At 44.2% G+C, this 19,596-nt stretch overlaps 1 protein-coding gene and 1 pseudogene across 2 annotated transcripts in view; one reads left to right on the plus strand and one right to left on the minus strand.

Moving 5' to 3' along the window:
• The window catches only part of LOC104575444 (ubiquitin-associated protein 1), a 37,616-nt gene that overhangs the window by 8,679 nt on the left and 9,341 nt on the right, over positions 1-19,596 (minus strand). Inside the window, exons 2-3 of the mRNA XM_088536682.1 lie at positions 5,468-5,508; positions 1,141-1,265 (exon numbers count right to left, since the gene is read on the minus strand). Coding sequence (XP_088392808.1) covers positions 1,141-1,265; positions 5,468-5,501 — 159 coding nt within the window. The 5' untranslated portion in view covers positions 5,502-5,508. The remainder of the gene's footprint in view (positions 1-1,140; positions 1,266-5,467; positions 5,509-19,596) is intronic.
• LOC104567174 (uncharacterized) lies at positions 15,124-19,091 on the plus strand (annotated as a pseudogene). Its single transcript, XR_015914012.1, has 6 exons — positions 15,124-15,141; positions 15,357-15,468; positions 17,212-17,349; positions 17,735-17,804; positions 18,357-18,447; positions 18,774-19,091. The product of XR_015914012.1 is annotated as an uncharacterized LOC104567174 (transcript).

A 19,596-nucleotide genomic window follows, 5' to 3' on the forward strand; every position in this document is an offset into this window, starting at 1 on the left:
ACCAGAGGAGTGTGTGTATATAAACAGAGCACGGAGCTTGGGTCAGTTTTGCTTCCCTGCACTGTTTTTTGTTTCTGTTTCTACCGCTGTAAAGAGTCAGTTATACAGAGGGAGGTACAGCCTACATAGTCACGACATCATGCAAGACACTGTGGTCTCCCTAGGCATGCTGTATTTGAGCCCTGTTAGCTTGGCAAGGAAAGGGAGAGACAGCACAATTGCTGGAAGTAGCCAAAAGACATAGAAGCTCCCCCTTAACAGCCTAACTACATGGAAATATGAAGATCAGGCAATGAATTAATGGTTATAGTGAAAAAACGCAACAATCTAGGGAATTTCAGGAACTCAGCTCTTCAGTGGACAAGCTGCAGGGCAGAACAAGCAGAAGAGGTTACAAACAGTCATAGCTGGTATGAAAAAATACTGTCAGTTCAGGCTGACCAAGGAGCATCACAGATCCAAATGAAAAACACAGGTTGGATATTATATTTCAATAATCATGCCCAAGCAATTGATTTTATGCTACCAGAAGCTTAGGGCAACAGATCCATATTCTTGGAAGCAACCTAATACGCTTTATCAGGTTTGCTATATGGCTGGACAAAAAGTCCCATTGCACAGAGCTCAAGAACTAGAAACTCATCTTCATCCCTTTGAAAGGGGATTCTATAAAATATTGTCATAAAGATGTAATACCTGTTACTCAAACGGGATTGTGCGAATGTGCCATTGCATGGGTACTCAAGTTTGTACAGTTTCTCTTCAAAAACACTACTCACATTTAGCAATGTCAGGGGTAACATCTAGACCTGTCAATACTGCACAAAAACATAGTGCTTTTTGAAGCACATAAACATATTAAAGTGACAGTTATGAAAAAACAGCATAAAGTTTGTGCTTTATTTTTCTACACATTCTAGCAGATTCTGTAACTTCTTTAGCATAACACCTGGTACTATAGCACAGCTGAGACTAACGTCTGAACACTAAACCTCTTGTGACTTACAGCATCATGTTGGCAACAGAATGGGGGAAGAAAGCAGAAAGAAAAACAACACCCCCCTCCCCCCCTCCAAAAAAAAAAAGAAAAAAAAAAAAAACCAACGAACACACACACACACACAGCAACAAAATACTTACCTGAGTATCTCTGATAAGCTGAGGAGAATCAGGAAGGCAGAAACCAATGGGTAATCCAACTTTAGCTGGGGTTTTGAATTTGTCTCCTATCTTAAATGGGACATCATCAAGATAACTGAAAGGACCTGAGATCAAAAGCAGAAGTTACATCACAAATTTGCCTAATGCATTCAACTGAGACTCACATTTCTGTGAGCTATTTAATCTGTGCAAACCTAGCTGTACCAGGTGTCTAAGTAAAGAGCAAGTTACTTGATCGGAAAAACATTGAATACAATTGGATTTTGCTGTTGCAGTAGTTTCTTTCCCTTTTTAATATAAATTTAGGCCATAATTACATTTTTGGGACAGATCTTTAAGCTAGTATCCCCACCATTAGCTTCCCTTGTGACAAGACATTGCCTGCACAATGGAAATTAAAGCTCTTCTGAAAATATAGATTTCATGTGCCTAAACCAAGATCAATAACATTCTAAATAGGCCTAAAACCAACGTATCTCTAGAGCAGCAAAGAAACTAAAATCCATCTTCTTCCCACACGTGGAAAATAATGTTTGGCCAAAACTGCTTGCAAGGGGGCAAAGTGGGCCAAAAGAAGCCCCACTGTAATCAAAACACGGTGAAACAGCTTAGGACTATTTAACTTAGTAATTCAGATTTCTGGAGGAAAAAAACAAACAAAAACAACATACAAAAAAGCACACAAAAAACAATCTAACAACCAGCTATCTTGTTTGTGACCCCTCTGATAAGGGGCCACAGACTTATTTCATGGTCCTCTATCTGTCCTTTGTATGCATGACATCTATGGAGAATTTAAAGTTTAAGACAAAATATTTCTTCAGGCATCCTGCAAGCTCATAAGAATCACAAGAATTCAGTTACCTCCAATAAGCCAGGCTATAGGTTTCTTCTCCTTTAAGACTCTATGAAAAAGCACTAGAAAGCCCACCATACAAATACCCCTTGACTTCAAATTTAAATTGAAAGGTGTCTCTTGGGTCACTGGTTGAAGCTTTCACAGTTACAGGTGAGATTTTTTGACTGGGTGTGTAGAAGCTTGGAGTGTTCCTCAGGCATCTGTTTGCTACTTTGCTTTGGTTGTTCCAGATCCAGCAAGACATCAGTGGCGATGTCTTAGGTGTAGCTCAGTGACTAACCTCTTGCTCAGTGAACTATGATTGCCATTTTTAACTGACCCATTTTCATACTTGGGCAACAGTTTAAATACTCTTTGTGTTCTTTTGCTGTTGACTCATCTACAATAATGTAGCCACAAACTCTAAGAGGAAGAGCAGCTTTCAAAAACAGGAACATCTTATTAGTTTGGAGTTAAATGCTCACACGTTATCATCAGTTGAGCTCATTGGCATCCAGCACCACTATTGCAACACAACATCCATACAAATCGCATTCGAGCTGGCAACTTAAGAATAGTTAAGTAATTTCAAGGTATTTGCTTATGCAGAAAGAGCAAATGTGTCAGCCTTTGCACTGGCACATCAGAGCCTGGAGATGAGCTGATCTCCACTGCTTGGAGGTGTCTAGCCCGGCTGCTGCTCCTACACCCTGCTTGGTCCTAGTCTGGATGTAACCAGGACTATCGAAGAACGTGAGTGAAACAGAATCAGAAGAGCTGGAAGGGCTCAGTACACAAGAACATGTCTTGCTAGACCTACTGAAATGAGGAGGAAAGCACCTCACCCTACCCAGCTTTTCTGTTTGTCTTAAGGGAGACGCACACCACTTCTGGACTAGATGGGCTGAATTGATGGCTGACAGTTTAACCTCAGTTTAACATGAGCTAAGGAATAGAGACTGCAGATGCTTCCCAGGAAGATATTTTTTTTGATAGTGACTGCTACTATAACTTTGTATTGAATAAAACTCTGCTATAAAAGCAGCAAGCACATCGGTAGAAAGCTTTTCTAAATATCCCTTTTGTTCCAGCCTAACCAGAAGAACACTAGTTTAAATCTAATCCAAGAAAGTAATAAATCTATTTGTTTTTATTTTTTATAGAAGGATAACGTTTCTGCCTGCATAAATCTAATGGGGAAGGGCACAAGTTTTGCTTTATTGCTTTAGAGAATGTGCTGTTTAAACAAGCCCACATATAAAGTATCATGCAAACCAATGTTTTAATGGTCACGTGCTCAAACAAAGCAATTATAGCTCAAAAAATCCTCTGTTATTTAATATGACTATTATCTACTTCATCTTTTTTATGGACTTAAAAGCATATTTGGGAAGGTCTGAGAATAGCCCTGGCAAAACGGTACCTGCCAAACTGATATATGATTCCATGCAGTGTATGATATTCCTGGCCCAAGGAATAACTAGGGGAAATTAAATTTCTCTCCACTTTAGCATAATGCAGTAATCACCAGCCACCTAGTAGAAACATTCTCCATTTAGACAGCATGATGAAAATAGTTCAGATGAAGACAGTTACCAATTATCACCAGGTAACAGTTTGAAACTTTTAATTCCAGAAATTGGGATCAAAAGCTTTCAAACTGTACAGCAGTAGTGACAATACAACAGCAATATTGCACTGCACTTGATACACGCTTTGCACACCAGATGAAAGCTGCATTTCTAGATGCCTCCGATTATTAGAACTGAGTCCTGAACTTCCTATTAAAGTGACAGGACAGCACTTGAAGCTAAGACAGCTAAGACCTCTCCAAGACAGGAAGAGGTTTCCTTCCTTTCCAGCTACAGCTCCCGTCTCCACCTCAACAGCAACCCGATAAATAGCTCAACAGTAAGTGTGAGGAATATATTAGCTATGTCAACCCACTCCCACAGCCTGTCATATCCACTAAGCTAGAAGGCAGCTATTGGGCCACATACTTTACATTAAACTGAATTTCAGTTAGCAGGATTGATTCTTACAGATCCTGAAGGAGCTTGAAAAAATGTCCTGGTCATTTTGAGAGACATAACAAGCCAAGGAATTTGCTTCACTGCTGCTAACAAACAGTACTGCCAGCGATAGCTCTGCTAACATTATTAGAAACAGAGGGTACACAACAGTGTAGCTCCAGTTAACCGGTGAGGTTACAGCATCATTTCTTTTGATCTTGTTATTTTGCTGCCCAGGGCATGTTCCAACACACTGTACTGTTCTAAGAAACATTTAAGACAGGTTGATTTGTAGCTCTGAGCAGTGCCTGTGGTAGCCTGCTTTAGGAAGCAGAGAGAAGTGCAATCAGGCTCCAAGATGAGCAGTTTAGAGCATTCACAGAGACCATTCACACACACGAGAGAACAACTGCTTAACAGCCAGCAGCCACCTAAGGACTTGTTCCTGCCACAGGACTACTGGTCCAGAACAAGGGAGGCCATCTAAAAAATCAAGTTTTCATGGACCATTTTTATTAATTCTTGGTCACACACTTAAATTAAACATTCCTTACTCTGTGCTTTACACTTGCAAGAAGTAATAAAAAATCCCTGAATAGCAAAGCCCAGGGCAAAGGGAATGCCTTGGGACTCTCTTATCTGAAAGATAATCCAAACAGTTCAAGTCCAAGTTTCTAAAAGCAGAAATCCCTGTGGCATTAACAATCACATTAGGAATTTCACAGGAACCTACCAATACAGCTTAAATAAGTGATTTGAAGAGGCTTCATTACATATACATATGTGCAACAAATCAGTATTCCATAGAAATATTAGTCCTCCCAGATTTATACCCCATTTTCTAAAAGAATTGTAGAGACACAAGTAATTCTTATGGCAACAGCTCTCTGCAGAAAGTTACACACCCCAAGTGCTGGAAGAATTAAACCTCTGGAAAATTCTTTTCTTTACCCACCTAACTGCAAACTATTGAAACAGATCCAGTCCAGCTACTGAGATACAGTCCAAACTTGCAGAAAAAAAAATCACTGTGATATAATAAAAGTGATATAATAAAAGCTTGATCACAGTGATATAATAAAAGCTTTCCTTTAATTCAGTTTCTCACTTGACTTCCATAGAAAGCAACTGCAAATCTCGTGTCCGCCTCAATAAACATCAGATGGGTATCACAGTCGCAGTTCAGCTTTGATTTTGGAGGGGGAAGGGGGAGATACTGTTTTGCCATAAGTGGGGAAACCAGCCACAGGCAGAGCAGTCTGAGAGCATGGCCACAGCATCAGCACTGCAAGCAACCATGAAAAATAGGAATTCAAGGCAGGTCAGCCTCCAAGTGGTTCGTGAAGAATGAAGAGAGTTGTGTCTGTTACTCTCCGGCCCTAGGACATTAGTCAAAAGCAATATAATACTAAGGTTCATCCTTTTGAATAGAAAATGGACACCAAGTTTCACTTACCATAAGAATCGTATCCCAGTTTCTTAGAAGCCATTTAGAACCTGAAAAACATTTTAAAACAGCTTTAATAAAAATAAAAAAGTGTGCAGCACAGCATAATTCTCCACAGTTCTACAGCCCTAACTCTAGATTGGGGGTCAGTTCACTTCAGATACTTTTTCTACTTATCCTGTTTCTAAATTACATAAGCAAATTCATTTTATAGCTCCAAGAAACAACAGAGAAAACAGTTAACTTGGTGCAGGGTCTGAATCTAAATGACAGAAGCCAAGAATCACTGGGTGGGTATGGAAAGCACAGATGGATTTGTAGATTTCTGAGCTTACTGAGCCCATTCCTTCCAAGCTCCAATTAAGCACTTTCTGCCTTCCCTGGAATTAAGAAAAGCTCTTCCTACTGGAAATACCACACTGATCCGCTTGAGTTTAATATGTCTTGATCTAAAAGATATACCATGGTATCTGGTGTGTACAGTCAGCCAGCACTGCACTTGTCTAGATACACTGAACAACACATGGATCGGTACCATGCGAGAAGAACTTGGCCAAAGCACAGAAGCTTCTCAGTACACACAAGTGAAAACAAAACCAACAAGAGTTAGCATCCATTGCCCATATAATTTTACCAATTACTTATTTAATCTGAGAAATCAAAGCAAATAATACAAGTCTAAGATGTTAAGGGTGGGAATGAGCATCTACGCAGCTTTTAAACACCAAGCAGGCCTGTCTTGAGGGGACAGCTTTGTAGAACTGGCTACAGTGTTTTAGCTGACTGATCAGCTAATACTCTGCTCCAGGACGTTTGCAATATGGTCAGCAACACAATGGCTTCTTTTGCTGCACATCATAAGATCTCTTTCTCAAAATGCCACAGCTTAATTCTTTAAAAAAATGAATTTGTAAGTTCTACTTAGACATTACACATGACCACAAAACAGAATTGCCTTTTTTTTCAGGAGCCCTCCAACTAGTGGGCTGAAAGACCCAGAAGATGGTCTTCAAAATCATGAAGCTGTCTGGTACATCCACACCAGCAGCACACAGGGCTCACCTAATTTGGAACAGACCTGACATTCACATCCATCATTCCCCAAGTGAGGTCTTAGTCTTCATCCACAGTGTTTCCATTGAAGATCCAACTGCAAAGCTCATTTTAAAGAAAGGGTGTCAAAAGGTGAGGATTACACAGTTTTCTAGCTCCGATTCTTCCTACCAGCAGCTGACACATTTGGGAATGGTAAGGGGCAAGAAGTGCCAATTTCAAGTATTTTTGGGGAGCCCCTGCAGCTGGGCATACATTCCTTTCAACATTAAAAAAAAAAAGGAAAAAAAAGAAAAAAGCGAGTCAACCCTAATGACTAATGGAGATTCAACACACTGATAAAATCAAATCTGTAATAGGAAGATTACTCTGGTGCAAACCTCCCCAAACACCACAAGCTGACAGGAGGCTACTGTGAATGAGTCACATGGGGCAACTCCACCATTCCTTAGCCATAAATCCTTGTGTCATTTTGCTCAACGTTCATGAGGTTCTCAGCACACCTGATCACCTCTCTCAACGCGGTGTTATTTCCAGAAACACGACACTAAGTCAGAGAACGGTTTTTGGCACTAGCAGGTGGTGGCTCCTTATACGGGGGCAAGGCCTTGCAGCTCCAAAGGCAGCAGAGAAATGAGATCACGCACTGGCTCGTGTGGGCCAGCAAGGGCAGAATCACAAAGCGCAGAGCAGGTGAAGCTGGACGAAACCTCTGGAGATCATGTAATCCAACCCCCTGCTCACATCACCTAGAGCACATGGCACAGGACCGCGTCCAACTGGGTTTTGAAGATCTCCAGAGAAGGAGACTCCACAACCTCTCTGGGCAGCCTGTTCCAGGGCTCTGTCACCCTCACTGTTAAAAATTTTTCCTTAAGTTCCTGTGGAACTTTTGGTGCTTCAGTTTCCATCCGTTTCCTCTAGTTCTGTCGGTGGCCACCACTGAAGAGAGGCCAGCACCATCCTCCTCACTGCCTCCCTTGAGGTACTTATAGACACTGATCAGATACCCTCTCAGCCTTCTCTTCTCCAGGCTGAACAGGCCCAGCTCCCTCCGCCTCTCCTCATAGGGCAGATGTTCCAGGCCCCTGATCATCCTTGTGGCCCTGCGCTGGACTCTCTCCAGCAGCTCCACATCCCTCTTGTCCTGTGGAGCCCAGAACTGGACACAATACTCCAGATGTGGCCTCACCAGGGCTGAGTAGAGGGGCAGGATCACCTCCCTCGACCTGCTGGAGACGCTCTTCTTAATGCACCCCAGGATCCCATTGGCCTTCTTGGCCACGAGGGCACACTGCTGCCTCATGGTCAACTTGTTGTCCACCATGACACCCAGGTCTTTCTCTGCAGAGCTGCTCTCCAGAAGGTCGGTCCCCAGCCTGTCCTGGTGTCTGGGGTTATTCCTCCCCAGGTGCAGGACCTTGCACTTGGCCTTGTTGAATTTCATGAGGTTTTTCACCGCCCAGTTGTCCAGTCTGTCCAGGTCCCTCTGGATGGCAGCGCAGCCCCACTGCACACAACATCCACATGTCAAAGTCTGGATCTCTGCCCTGAAAAGCTGTTTGGGTTGTTTAAAGTAACTAAATTAATTTAATGCTTACAGACTGTGAAATGACTGAGGGACAGAGGACCCAGAACCAGTAAAACGGTGGTTATTTAAAAACATTTCTAGAATACACAAGGGGAAAGACAGGGAGAAGAGTCCCTGCAGAGCAGGTCTATGCACATATCACATTAATGGATTAGAGACACCACATTTTCTAATGATGCCAACAGCCCCCATTAAAGAGCCCTTCATGTAGATGCTCAATAGTCTTTCCAGCAGAGATGAGCATCAAGAGAAATGGATTTCTCAAATCGTGCAGTTGCTTAATGTGACATTGTGCCCAATTACACCCTCTGCTTCAGTATGTATCAATCAGTGGGGAATTAAATTGGAAGACAGTTCTTTGACACTCTCTGAAAAGCACTGCATCTCCCGCTGTGTTGTTCCATATAGATTCATTGCAGTGAACCTCGGGCAGCTATAGCTATGCAGTCCTCCTCACATAATGCGCCACTTAGTTTATTAAGGACACTGCACTTGTTAAAAGCACATGAGTTGCTTAAGGATATAAGGTACTTAACTGGTAACAAACGGCCCCCCTCTTTCCTTAAGGTCCTGACTGCACATTGCATTATAAGGTAATTAGCCCTTAGGGCCTTAATTAATTAGCCCTTATTTCCCTTAATTAGGGAAAAAAAGAAATGCAGTAATGTTACAGTAAATTAATACACCAGGATTTCAATCATCGAATTGGCATTCCAGCCATACCAGTTTCCAGGGAAGCTGGAACTTATGAACTGCACCAACCTCTAGAATTGCAAGTTTCACACACAGGGGCATTAAAATAAATAACTCGCCTACTACAGGTACAGGTCAAATCTGATCAGTGAAAGCTCTTCTTTTGGTCAGAGACTGTCTTGGCAAACAAGAGTATCAAAGATGCACCTAATCTAAGCTTACATTGAACTGTGTCAACAAGCAGGTAACCTATTTAAAAAGGAAGCTTTCCAAAAAAGGACTATCAAAAGAATGCCATCTCCAACTAGTGGTTAAGACAGTCCTCATTTCTAAACCCTTCAAAAATAAGGGGATAGCTCCAGTTCTGTCAAGTCTAAAGGCAGATGGGACATTTAGGGTGCAGTTTCTACGACTGACTCAGATAAAGTTATTTAAGATAATCTAAACAGAAAAGCAAAGGGCGAGGGGGGAGGTAAATGTGTTTACATTACCTCTGCTTCTCATCAGTTTTGTTAGACTTCTGTTTTTAGTTTGCTACCCTTTTCTTAGAGGTGTTTCAATCATTTTAGTCTATCCTCCCCTCCTTGGTATACTACAGAAGCACAAAAGGTATTTGAATGATAAATTACAGCCAAATATATATAGACAGACTGCACAATTCCTACACCAATTCAGGGGAGGAAAAAAAAAAAAAACAAAACAAAGAAACAAAAAAAACCAAACAAACAAAAAACACACACACATTATCCAGACTTCTCACTATCAGCAAGAGCAATAAAAATCCCACAACAAAATAATAAAATAACGAAATAAATCCTAAATTTTATGGAATACAGGCAATCAGAATAACTTCTTTAACCCACCATTTTCATATCTGAAGTTTTGCACAGAAAATATCTACCACTTCTGAGAGCCTAAAATAATCATGTGGAAGGCACCTAGTAACTACTAACGAGTTTAACTGCTTCAACTTAATTAGCACAAGATATACTACTAAGAAAGAAGCAAATCTTTAACAGTAGTCGCAGCATTAGATACAGTCAGGTATAAACATTAACTTCGCTAGTTAAGTCACTTGAGAGGAAAAGTAATAATTTAATTTAAGCCTCCCCTAGCTAGAGCCACTTTGTTTTGGCCTAAATGGATTAAAAAATACTATAGAATATTCTGCACATTTAAAATGCAAGCCTGGAACCCAGAACAGCTTAAGTTAAATAAGTTTAAATATGATGTAGTGAGATTTCAATATGCAACAGCCTCACCATGAAGTTCATGAACCTTGTTAGTACTTCAGACTTTCCCAAGCTACTTATGATGAAAGTTAGACAAGCACACTCAAGATGCTGCCAACATAAAACTACTTTTGCCATTAACCAGAACATCCTGCCTCTTTAATGCAGAAATAACAGAAATTGTGCAGTTGCAAGCTTTTTCCAAGCTTTTTCCTCATGTTCTTTGAGCAAAGAGAAAAGTCTCTCTGTGTAACATAACATGAACGAAAGTTTTAAAACATAAGACCAAAATTTGCTAGCAGGCCAAGCATCAGTTGCCATTTCATATACTCCAACTCAGCCGAAAAGAGGTGTATTGTGCTCTGCAGGAATAACGGACAGTGTAAAACTGCTGCAAATTCACCAATCTGTCCATCACACGTACAGCCCACTCACCACGCAGTGTTTTCCCAGCAAAACTCAATATAGTCCTGACAGAAAATGCAGTCTTGAACCCTCCACCTACATGCAGCTACCACCTATCTCTGCCCTACAGGCTAAAACCTCCAACTAGGGCATGGGACCTACCACTTCAAAACCCTGCCTGCACCCAATGCAAATTAGAACCAGTTTAAGTACACAAGGCCACCAAGCAGCAGCCTTAGTTATTTAATAATATACCTCCTTTCTCTCAAACAGGAGAGTCAAATTCTAAGAACGTAAGAAATTCTAAGAACAATTACATCCTGAGGACCATGACATAGTGGAACGTATGAACCAAACGCTGAAATGCCAGCTATAAAAAAAAAAAAAAAAAAAGGAGGAGAATTGGGAATTATGCCTGCAGAGAGATTGGCAAGAGCAGAATATGTTTTAAAATTTTTGAGATTGCCCCAGGATAGCCTAGTCCCTCTGATGGTCAAACACAGGGCTGGGCTAAAGGGAGCCCTGACAGAAGTAAAAACGGGCCCGTGTAAGGTGATGCTGAGAGACTGGAACACGGGAAACTGGATGGGACCTTTGGACTTGATAACCTGGGGGAAAGGGTATGCTTGTGTCATTACAGATACTGGAACCAGATTGGTGCCAGCGAAACGGGTGAGACCTTGGCTGGAAGCAAACTTGGATACATCAAACGTAGCAGGCAGGCAGCTGGTACCCTAGCTGTGGAAAGTGTGAGCCTGCAGAAGAACAACATGGGAGGAAGAAGTGTTACTGTTATTATTAGCTGTATATTGTGGCTTTTAGGAGGTAATATTACTTTTAACGCTATTATAGAAGCTGATGCTACTTTTAACACTAATGGATATGTTATGCTTCTTAGGCGTATTGTTAATTATACCCAAATTAAGAGTTGTTGGCTTTGTGGGACAGCGGATCAATTGATGCACTGGTGTTAGGTATTCCTCAAAGCGACTGGACAGACCTGGACAGACCTGAATCCATATAGCCTACTCAATACATCATATCAGTGCATACAGGAGAATGTCGCAATGGAAGGAATGCTCTGAACTCCCGATGCACCTCATGGTCGTCTCCAACCCAATCTCGGTGTTTGCCCTCATCATGCAGTGGCAAAAGAAAAAAGGGGGAGAAGACTACCTTGCAGTTTTAGAATGGATTTTCTCCTCAGTTCAACTGTGCAAGAGTGTGACCCCTCGGTTGGAAGCGGTGGCTCACATGATCCGCCGTGGGAGAACTCGGGTGCTGGCAGTCTCGGGGGGTGAGCCAGCGGTGATCCACCTTCCCCTGCAGGCGGCAGATCTGGAATGGGCCTTGCGGCACTCCACTGCGCTGCAGCTAGCGCTCTTGGAGTTCCCTGGGGAGGTGACTTCGGAAAGGCCTGCAGGAAAGCTTGGCCACTTCCTCACCAGCTATTCGTGGGTAGGAAGACCAAAGTGTGTAGAAAGACCTCCGTGCGATGGCCTCACGGTATTCATGGATGCAGGGAAATCTTCCAGAAGGGCAGCCATCACCTGGAAGGAGAAAGACCTATGGAAAGCCCACACCCTACAAGCGGTGGAAGGTGACTCGTTGCAGACTTTAGAATTGGCAGCTGTCGCATGGGCGCTGATGCACTGGAAGGACACCCCATTGAATATTGTATCGGACTCCCTGTATGTCGTCGGAGTAGTACAGCGAATTGAGGATGCTCTTTTGAAAGAAACTCGTAACCAGCGATTGTTCCAGCTGTTTCTACAAATCAAAAGAGCTGTGAGGTGGCGTTTGACGGCATTCTGTGTCATCCATGTCCGGAGTCATCAATGGACACTAGGTTTGGGAGAGGGTAACAATCGGGCTGACCAGTTAGTGAGCTTGGTGCGTGAACATGGGCCACTGAATCGTTTTGAAATCGCCCGAATTGCTCATGAACAGTTCCACGCTAATGCCAAAGGCCTGACCTGGATGTATGATATAACTGTATCCGATGCCTGTGGAATTGTGCAGGCCTGTCCCCAGTGTAGTCATCATGGGCCAGGTCTGGGCATTGGTGTGAACCCCGGGGGCCAGAAGGCATTAGAGATGTGGCAAATGGACATCACACATGTACCTGAATTTGGACGCCTCAAGTATGTCCACGTGTCCATAGACACCTACTCTAAGTTTGTGTGGGCCACAGCGCAGACCGGTGAAAGGGCCCTACATGTCTGCAGGCATCTAACCACATCTTTTGCAGTCATAGGCTCGCCCGAGCACATCAAGACGGATAACAGTCCGGCCTATGTCAGTGAGTCTGCCTGATGCTTTCTGATGCTTAACCTGATCGCCTTCTATGATGAAATGACCGGTCAGGTGAGGGAGGACCGAGTGAGGGGCCGAGAACCAATCGGAGCGACCGTTTGAAGAAACACGCCTCCGTGAGTAGGAGGCGGAGCGAGCTAAGGAGGGGGGAAAGTAGGCGGGGCTGGAGCCCAACGAAAAAGTACCGGAGCCCGGAAGTGACCAGTCAGTCGAGTTCCAGCTCCAGCTCCGGCTCGGACACTGGTGAGGATGGGTGGCCCACAACTGATTCGAATTTAAGGAAGGAGAAAAAGAAGGTAAACAGAACTAAGAGCCAAAGAACTAAGAGCCAAAATATTCCCATTCGAATTAAAGAAAAAACGCGAAAGGAAGAAACCCCTCTCACGGACTGGAAGGAAATAAAGATCGCGTGTGCCGAGTGGGCCCCATCAACCGCGCTAGCATTCCCAGTCCGGGTGACGGAGGCGGGACAGAGGGTCTACTCGCCGATAAAATCTAAGGATGTGCAAACGATTGTTAAAGCAATTGCGGATAAAGGGATTAATTCTGCCATGGTCTCAACCCTCATAGATGGTATCTTCGGGAGGGACGATATGCTCCCGTTTGATATAAAGCAAACTTGTAGGCTAATCTTTGATGGAGCAGGGATGATCATTTTCAGACAAGAATGGGAAGACAACTGTACAAAGTGTTTAGCCCAAGTAACTGGGGCAGATCATCCATTACACGGCTCCAGCCTGCAGCGGTTAATGGGTACAGATCCAACAATGATCACCCCCCAGGCGCAGGCCCATGGCATGCGGGCCCATGAAGTTATGGCAACTACTCATGCAGCCAGAGAAGCTATTCGCACAGCCTGTAGAGTTGTTGCCAGACCATCGCCATGGTCCTCAATAAAGCAAAGTGAAAGTGAGAGCTTTACACAATTTGTAGATCGTCTCCAAGCAGCGGTCAACTCTTCGGCCCTGCCTGCGGAGGCAAAAAGCCCGGTCGTAGCGGAATGTTTACGCCAACAATGCAATTCGGCAACCAAAGAAATCTTGCGATCATTGCCGGTAGGGGCAAGTATCGCACACATGATTAAGCATGTTGCAAAGGAAGAGCATCTGACCCCAATTCAGGCGGCTGTTCATGCCGCAATAGCCAACGTAATGGCTTGTTCTAAATGTGGCCAGGCAGGCCATGTTGCAGCAAACTGCCCTTGGCTGGGGGACTCGCTGGCAGCGCTCCCCCCATGCCAAGATCAACCCAAAGGTCACTGTCAGGAAAGATGGCAGAGTCAAGTGGTGCCCGCTTAAGTCTATTAAACCAGACCTTCAAAATAAAACTGATGAAAATTGTGAGTTTCTGTTCACAGGACCGGATCATCGGACGCCCCGGTGATAGGCGTCCCGCCCGAGCCTGTGAGTTCCACGCCGACCGAATCCAGAAAACAACAAAACAGCCTCTGCAAGAGGGGGCCGCGATGCCTTTGCGTTATCTTAATTTTGCAGCTTGTCACTATAGGACAGGTAGAATCACATCAGCCCTTTAAATGGGTACTTGAACAGATGGAACAATCTCGAGCAATTAGTACAAAAGTAACTACAGGGTCACCAATCTTCAATGTCATGCCTTGCCGGCCAGCGCCCGTTGAACCCTGTTCCAAAACGCAGCTGGTACGAAAATTGGTTCACCGGTTCGCTGTGGTTAACCACCCTGATATCCACCTTGATAGGGCCGATAGCAATGATCATGATGACACTGATCTTTGGACCCTGTATGTTGAATACGCTCATGCCATTTGTCAAGAGTCGGCAGCTGCTCAGGCCGATTCACAGGCAGCCCCCTCCGAAACCCAGTTGAAGCCGGCCGCTCGGCCGGGCTTGTAGCCAACTTAACCGCAGACATCCTCCAAACTAGCTTTGGAGGCCAAACACCCGGAAATGAGGAAGAAGAGGAGGAAGGCAGGACCCTCGAATTGAGGGCTGGGACCCCCGACTGGTGTGCACGCCTGCGCACCCGAGGGGGGGGAGAGTTGCGCAACTAGAGGCGGAGTTTGTCCACCCCCCCCCAGGGCTGCCTCCTGGGTCGTACTGACCCTACGTGCCAGGATGCACCGGGCACAGAGAGGACAGTGCGGAGAGAGCGGGGGGAAGGAGAAACTCCTCACTCTGAGGCCTGCGCTGTCTCCGCGGGAGGCGGTCAGCAACTCTCTCGCTCTCATCTGCCAGCTCGAGAGCACGTTCGGGTCCAGTATCCTGCCGGCAGGTATCACCCTCGTGAGTAGTTATCCATACTTGGCTTCTTTTATGTGCTTTCACCTGAATAAATGCTCGATGTAGTCACCTCGTTCTGGCTGATTATTGCCGAATCCCGAGCCCATCCGGAACAGCATGATCGCCAAAGGAATGGTGGGTTGTCTCCCTCTCCTGTGGGCCTCTAAAACATCTTGTGCTCAGATGTGTTTCCCTTGGACACATACAGTACTAAACCATGCTCTGATTGTACCGCAGTATCGGATGGGCAAGGCTTCCTCATAAAGAACACCTGTCTGAAAAAGTGCATTCATGTCTCCCACCACGAGCCTGATGGCATCGGCCTGACCGACTGCAAGCTGCACTCCTAGCAGCAGCAGTGGAGCTGGGACCCCGCCACCAAGACCATCGTCAGCCTCAAAACGAAGCAGTGTTTGTCGGTCCACAAGACACGCGAGTACTCGCTGGTCAAGCTGGAGCCCTGTGGGGACCAGGAACGCCAAGCATGGGCCTGCAGCAAGAAGGGACACTTGACTTCGCAAAGCCTGGGCTTCCACCTCAGTACCAAGGAAAGAGGCCACAAGGTCTTTGTCTCAAGAGAGAAAAACCAAGTTCAGTAAGTGGAAGTCGCTAGCAGATAAAACCGTCTGTGCTGCTGCCTAGATGGCAGCTCTGAGGCCTGGTGAACCAACACAAGCAGCTGTAGACAGACTGGTCTGGACATACAAAAGTAAGATGAGGTAAATTTAGCAACTGATAACATCTAACCTTAGGCATCATCATCACCTAGAAGCCACCTAACGCTTACTTTCATCATCCTAACTCATGGTCACTTTGGCCAAGTCTGAAGAGATACCAAAAGGCTCAAAGCCAACCCACCTACATTTCTGTACCACCACTTTCTAGTAGTTGCTGTTCAGTGTTTTGCAGAAAGCATGCATCAAAACTCAAATATTTTGGAAAGCTGGTCTGAATCAGTGCCCAAAGCTAAGAATTGTTTGAATTGCTTGAGAGAAAACTAGAGGCAGTTGAAAACCTTTTTAAAATGAATATGAATTATTAAGGAGCTGCTATATTTGAAATGAGAAATTCTTGCTTCAGTTTGAGCAACACTTAAAAGTTACCTCCTACCATACCCAAACAGTGTTCTCATCACTGATCTTTAGGCTTTGCAGAAATGAGTAAAGAGAAAACATGACTAATCTCATTTGCATAAGCAGAAGGATTACAAGTAAAACCTTTTGACACAAAGAGGCTCTATCTAATTGGAAAGAGAGATACAATAGCTTTCTTGGCTGTAATGTGCAGACAAGATGGCCTTTTTATTCAGGTTTTCAATTAGCTAACTAGAAGCTTAACATGTAATTATCACAGACCAGTAGTCACAAATGTTAGTGTCTAACATAAAGGTAAATAAAGCCAATAAAAATAGATACTATAATAGGCTAGTTAAATATAGACTAGAAAATACTTGGAACATTTAAGATATGGGGAAAAGGCATGTGAAAAGAGTTTATGCATTCCCCAAGGCAATGTTCCTGGCACGCCAGTGCTCCCTTGGAGCCAGACTCCACAAATAGGGCTACAAGCGTAAAAACACAGAGCAGGCCTGGAACCATGTTCTGCCTGTTACTGTGGGTTGTGCACAGCAATAGCTTTCCCCATGGTTCAGAGTCCACCTGAGTGAAGGTCTTCTGAAGACTATCGACACTATGCCAGCCATGACCTTCTCAGCCAGCAGAAATGAGAGTATTTGAGAAATCCCAAATTCAGTATCAACAACAGTTGATACCTGAAACCATATTTACCTCACTCACTTGCAAGAGATATGAACTACTTACCACCCACATTTCTTTATCTACTGTATTGGTAACATTTGTGATGCTTAGCTATAGCTCTACTTGCCTCTTCTTCCTATCTCATCCTTTAACAACTAATACTGCATTCATGTTTTTTAGACCATAATTGACCTTATCTACCACCAAAAAACAAGCTCTTGTCTGGCTGTGAGTTCAGCCCCAAGAGGTTCACTTAATCATCTTTGAAATCAATGAGAATGCAAGGCCCTTGACACACAGGAGGTGCTTGGTCCTATGCCGAGTCCTGTTTGTCTTATTGGGTGCAGGACTAACATGGCAAGGCTGAGCTCCCACCCGTTGCATACCCAGGACTCAGTAAAAAAAAAATAAGTAATTATCCCATATCTCCACTCTGTTCCTTTCTAAGCTAAAACCATTGATTCAGAGACACATGCTGTGGACAGGGAGCTTTCCATGGGCTTGACTGACCTGCCTCTGACCAGCGACTTCAAAAACACAGTATCTCCAGCAAAGACTCACCAGGCACACCTCCCAGCAAAGGAGGGTGAGCACTTTTCCAAACACATACATAACAGCAGCAGGAGGGAAAAAGTGGGGAAGACCTAAGGATTACTCATTTTTTTCCAGTGAGCCTAAGTTCCTGAGTACTTTCACACCCACTTCTGAGTGCTTGGAGGCTGCTCTCACATAACAAGTTGGGACATTTGCCCTGGGAAGCAATTTGGTGATGATAGCCTTAGCCTGGAGGCGCAACCACCAGAATTTATAGGAATAAAAGATTTCTGTGGCTGGGTGACACTGAGGAATGAGAAGGTTCCCCTTCTCCTTTCACCTTGATACCAAGGGGCTTTGTGGTTATTGTGCATCTAGGAGGAAACCACAGCTCTCTGTGGAACTCGCTATTCTGAATGTCTCCATCTTTCCTCCAGATCCATCCTACAGTCATTCTAAAAAGCACCATGGAAATCAAGGGAAAAAGTTCTGGGGCCAGGCTTGCAGGTAGGTCTAAAGATTAACCAGAGAAGGGGGGGGGGGGGGAAGTGGATGAAAGTTCATAAGCGCCCCAACCCACCCACCAACGGCTGGGTTACATTCCTGTGGGTCCAGCTGAGGATGCCCAGTACTCAACAGGGAGCACCACACTTACCTGTATGAGAAATTTATTTTAATGATCGGACCTTACTTTTGTCCTTCAGGCCCAGGGAGCGAGAACATGCAAATGCTTTGTCCCAGTTCACGAGGAGAATCAGCGATATCGCCTAGCACTGGTGCTTTCCCCTTGCCTTTCTATTACACATCAAAGCATTGCAGAGTGAAGAAGCATAAAGAGTTGTCTTCCAAGCAAGGAAGAAACACCTCATTTGGCTGTTTTCAATAGATGGATGCTGGATGGAACAGAACAACCATAATGTGCTCAATTTAAGTAATTTTCCTGCTCTACTGTTACCACTGCTCTGCAGCAATATTAGAGGTGCTTTTTACAACAGTAGTAGGTCCCGAATTAGAAGAGCTATGGTAAAAGCATTGTTGTTTTATGCAATATCCTTTCAGGCACCAACTGGAAGACAGCCATACTAGTCCTCAGCCCCTTGGCATTCATACTGGGATTAATAATACTGACCCTGAATGGTCATTACAACAAGTAAGTGAAGAGGAATGTTCTTTTGATTGATCATCTCCCATTTCAGAGTAAAAATCCTTATCTTGGTATCCTCCCCACTCCCACACCTGAAATGTTTGACTGACCAGATGGTTCTGGTCATCTCTGCCTTTAATTTCTGCTCTGTCATGCTGCTTCTCCCTCTCACTTACTACCCCATCAAATGCAACCGCTAATGGTGCCTCCTCCTGCTCTACACAACTCCTGAAATTTGGTTAAGGGAATTTGGGCACTACAGCTGCTGACCCAGCTTGAGCGCAGAGGCATCAAGCAGATGCAGCTACACAGTCTCCTCTCCACTCTCCTAGGAAGAAGGAAATCCTGTCTGCTTTGAAGAGCTCCCCAGAGAGCAGCAGCAGAGCTGAGCTACAGGAGCAGTCTCCATCATCAAGAGGTGCCCAACCACACGCTTTACCATCTCGCTCCCCTTCCTTGAGGCATGGGTGGATCCTTATCGAGTGGAAAGACTGGACTGTCACTCCTCTTTTTGATAACACCAATTATCAAGTGGACTAGATCTAAGCCACTGCTTCATACCCTGTTACCACCATTCTCCTAAACAGGAAGAGTAGTGCCTCCTTAGAGGATTTTCTCCCTCGCATAACCATTTGTGATAGGGAGTTGTAAGGGCTGTTTGTTTTTTTAACACTTTAGAACAATCTCCTTGTGTGGCACAAAAGAACAGCCTGTTTTGTTTGCATAGGCATTTATTGCTTGGCTCTTCTGGAGCTAGTTTAACCGGTGACGAGACCCAGATTTAGCTAAATGAAGCTCAGTATCACATCATCTGCAACTGTGCTGTCCTGAAATGCTAGCATTACTGAGCATGCAAGAAAGGAATAAGCTGAAAGCACAAATCCCAGTGAATCTTAAATCCTTTCTAGCTGAAAACAAGCTGCCAGACACAGAAAGCTGACAGTTACTTCATCTGTGAGAGAATGCAATGGATAAGCAGTGCCTTCAGGACCCAAAAGTGAAAAGGCCTCCTCTAGGTATCTGCCTCCCATTGCCCCAAGTTATTGATTAAGGAATAGGAAGATCATTTTTCTATATTGAAAAGTTACATATTTCTCTTCTGCAATACAGCAAGACTGTTGCTTAGAGAGCATCTGTTTCACAAAATATTTTTAT

This window comes from Tinamus guttatus, unplaced genomic scaffold, assembly GCF_059628265.1.
Source record: "Tinamus guttatus ecotype Peru unplaced genomic scaffold, ASM5962826v1 Tinamus_guttatus_pri_ptg000696l, whole genome shotgun sequence".
NCBI lineage: Eukaryota > Metazoa > Chordata > Aves > Tinamiformes > Tinamidae > Tinamus > Tinamus guttatus.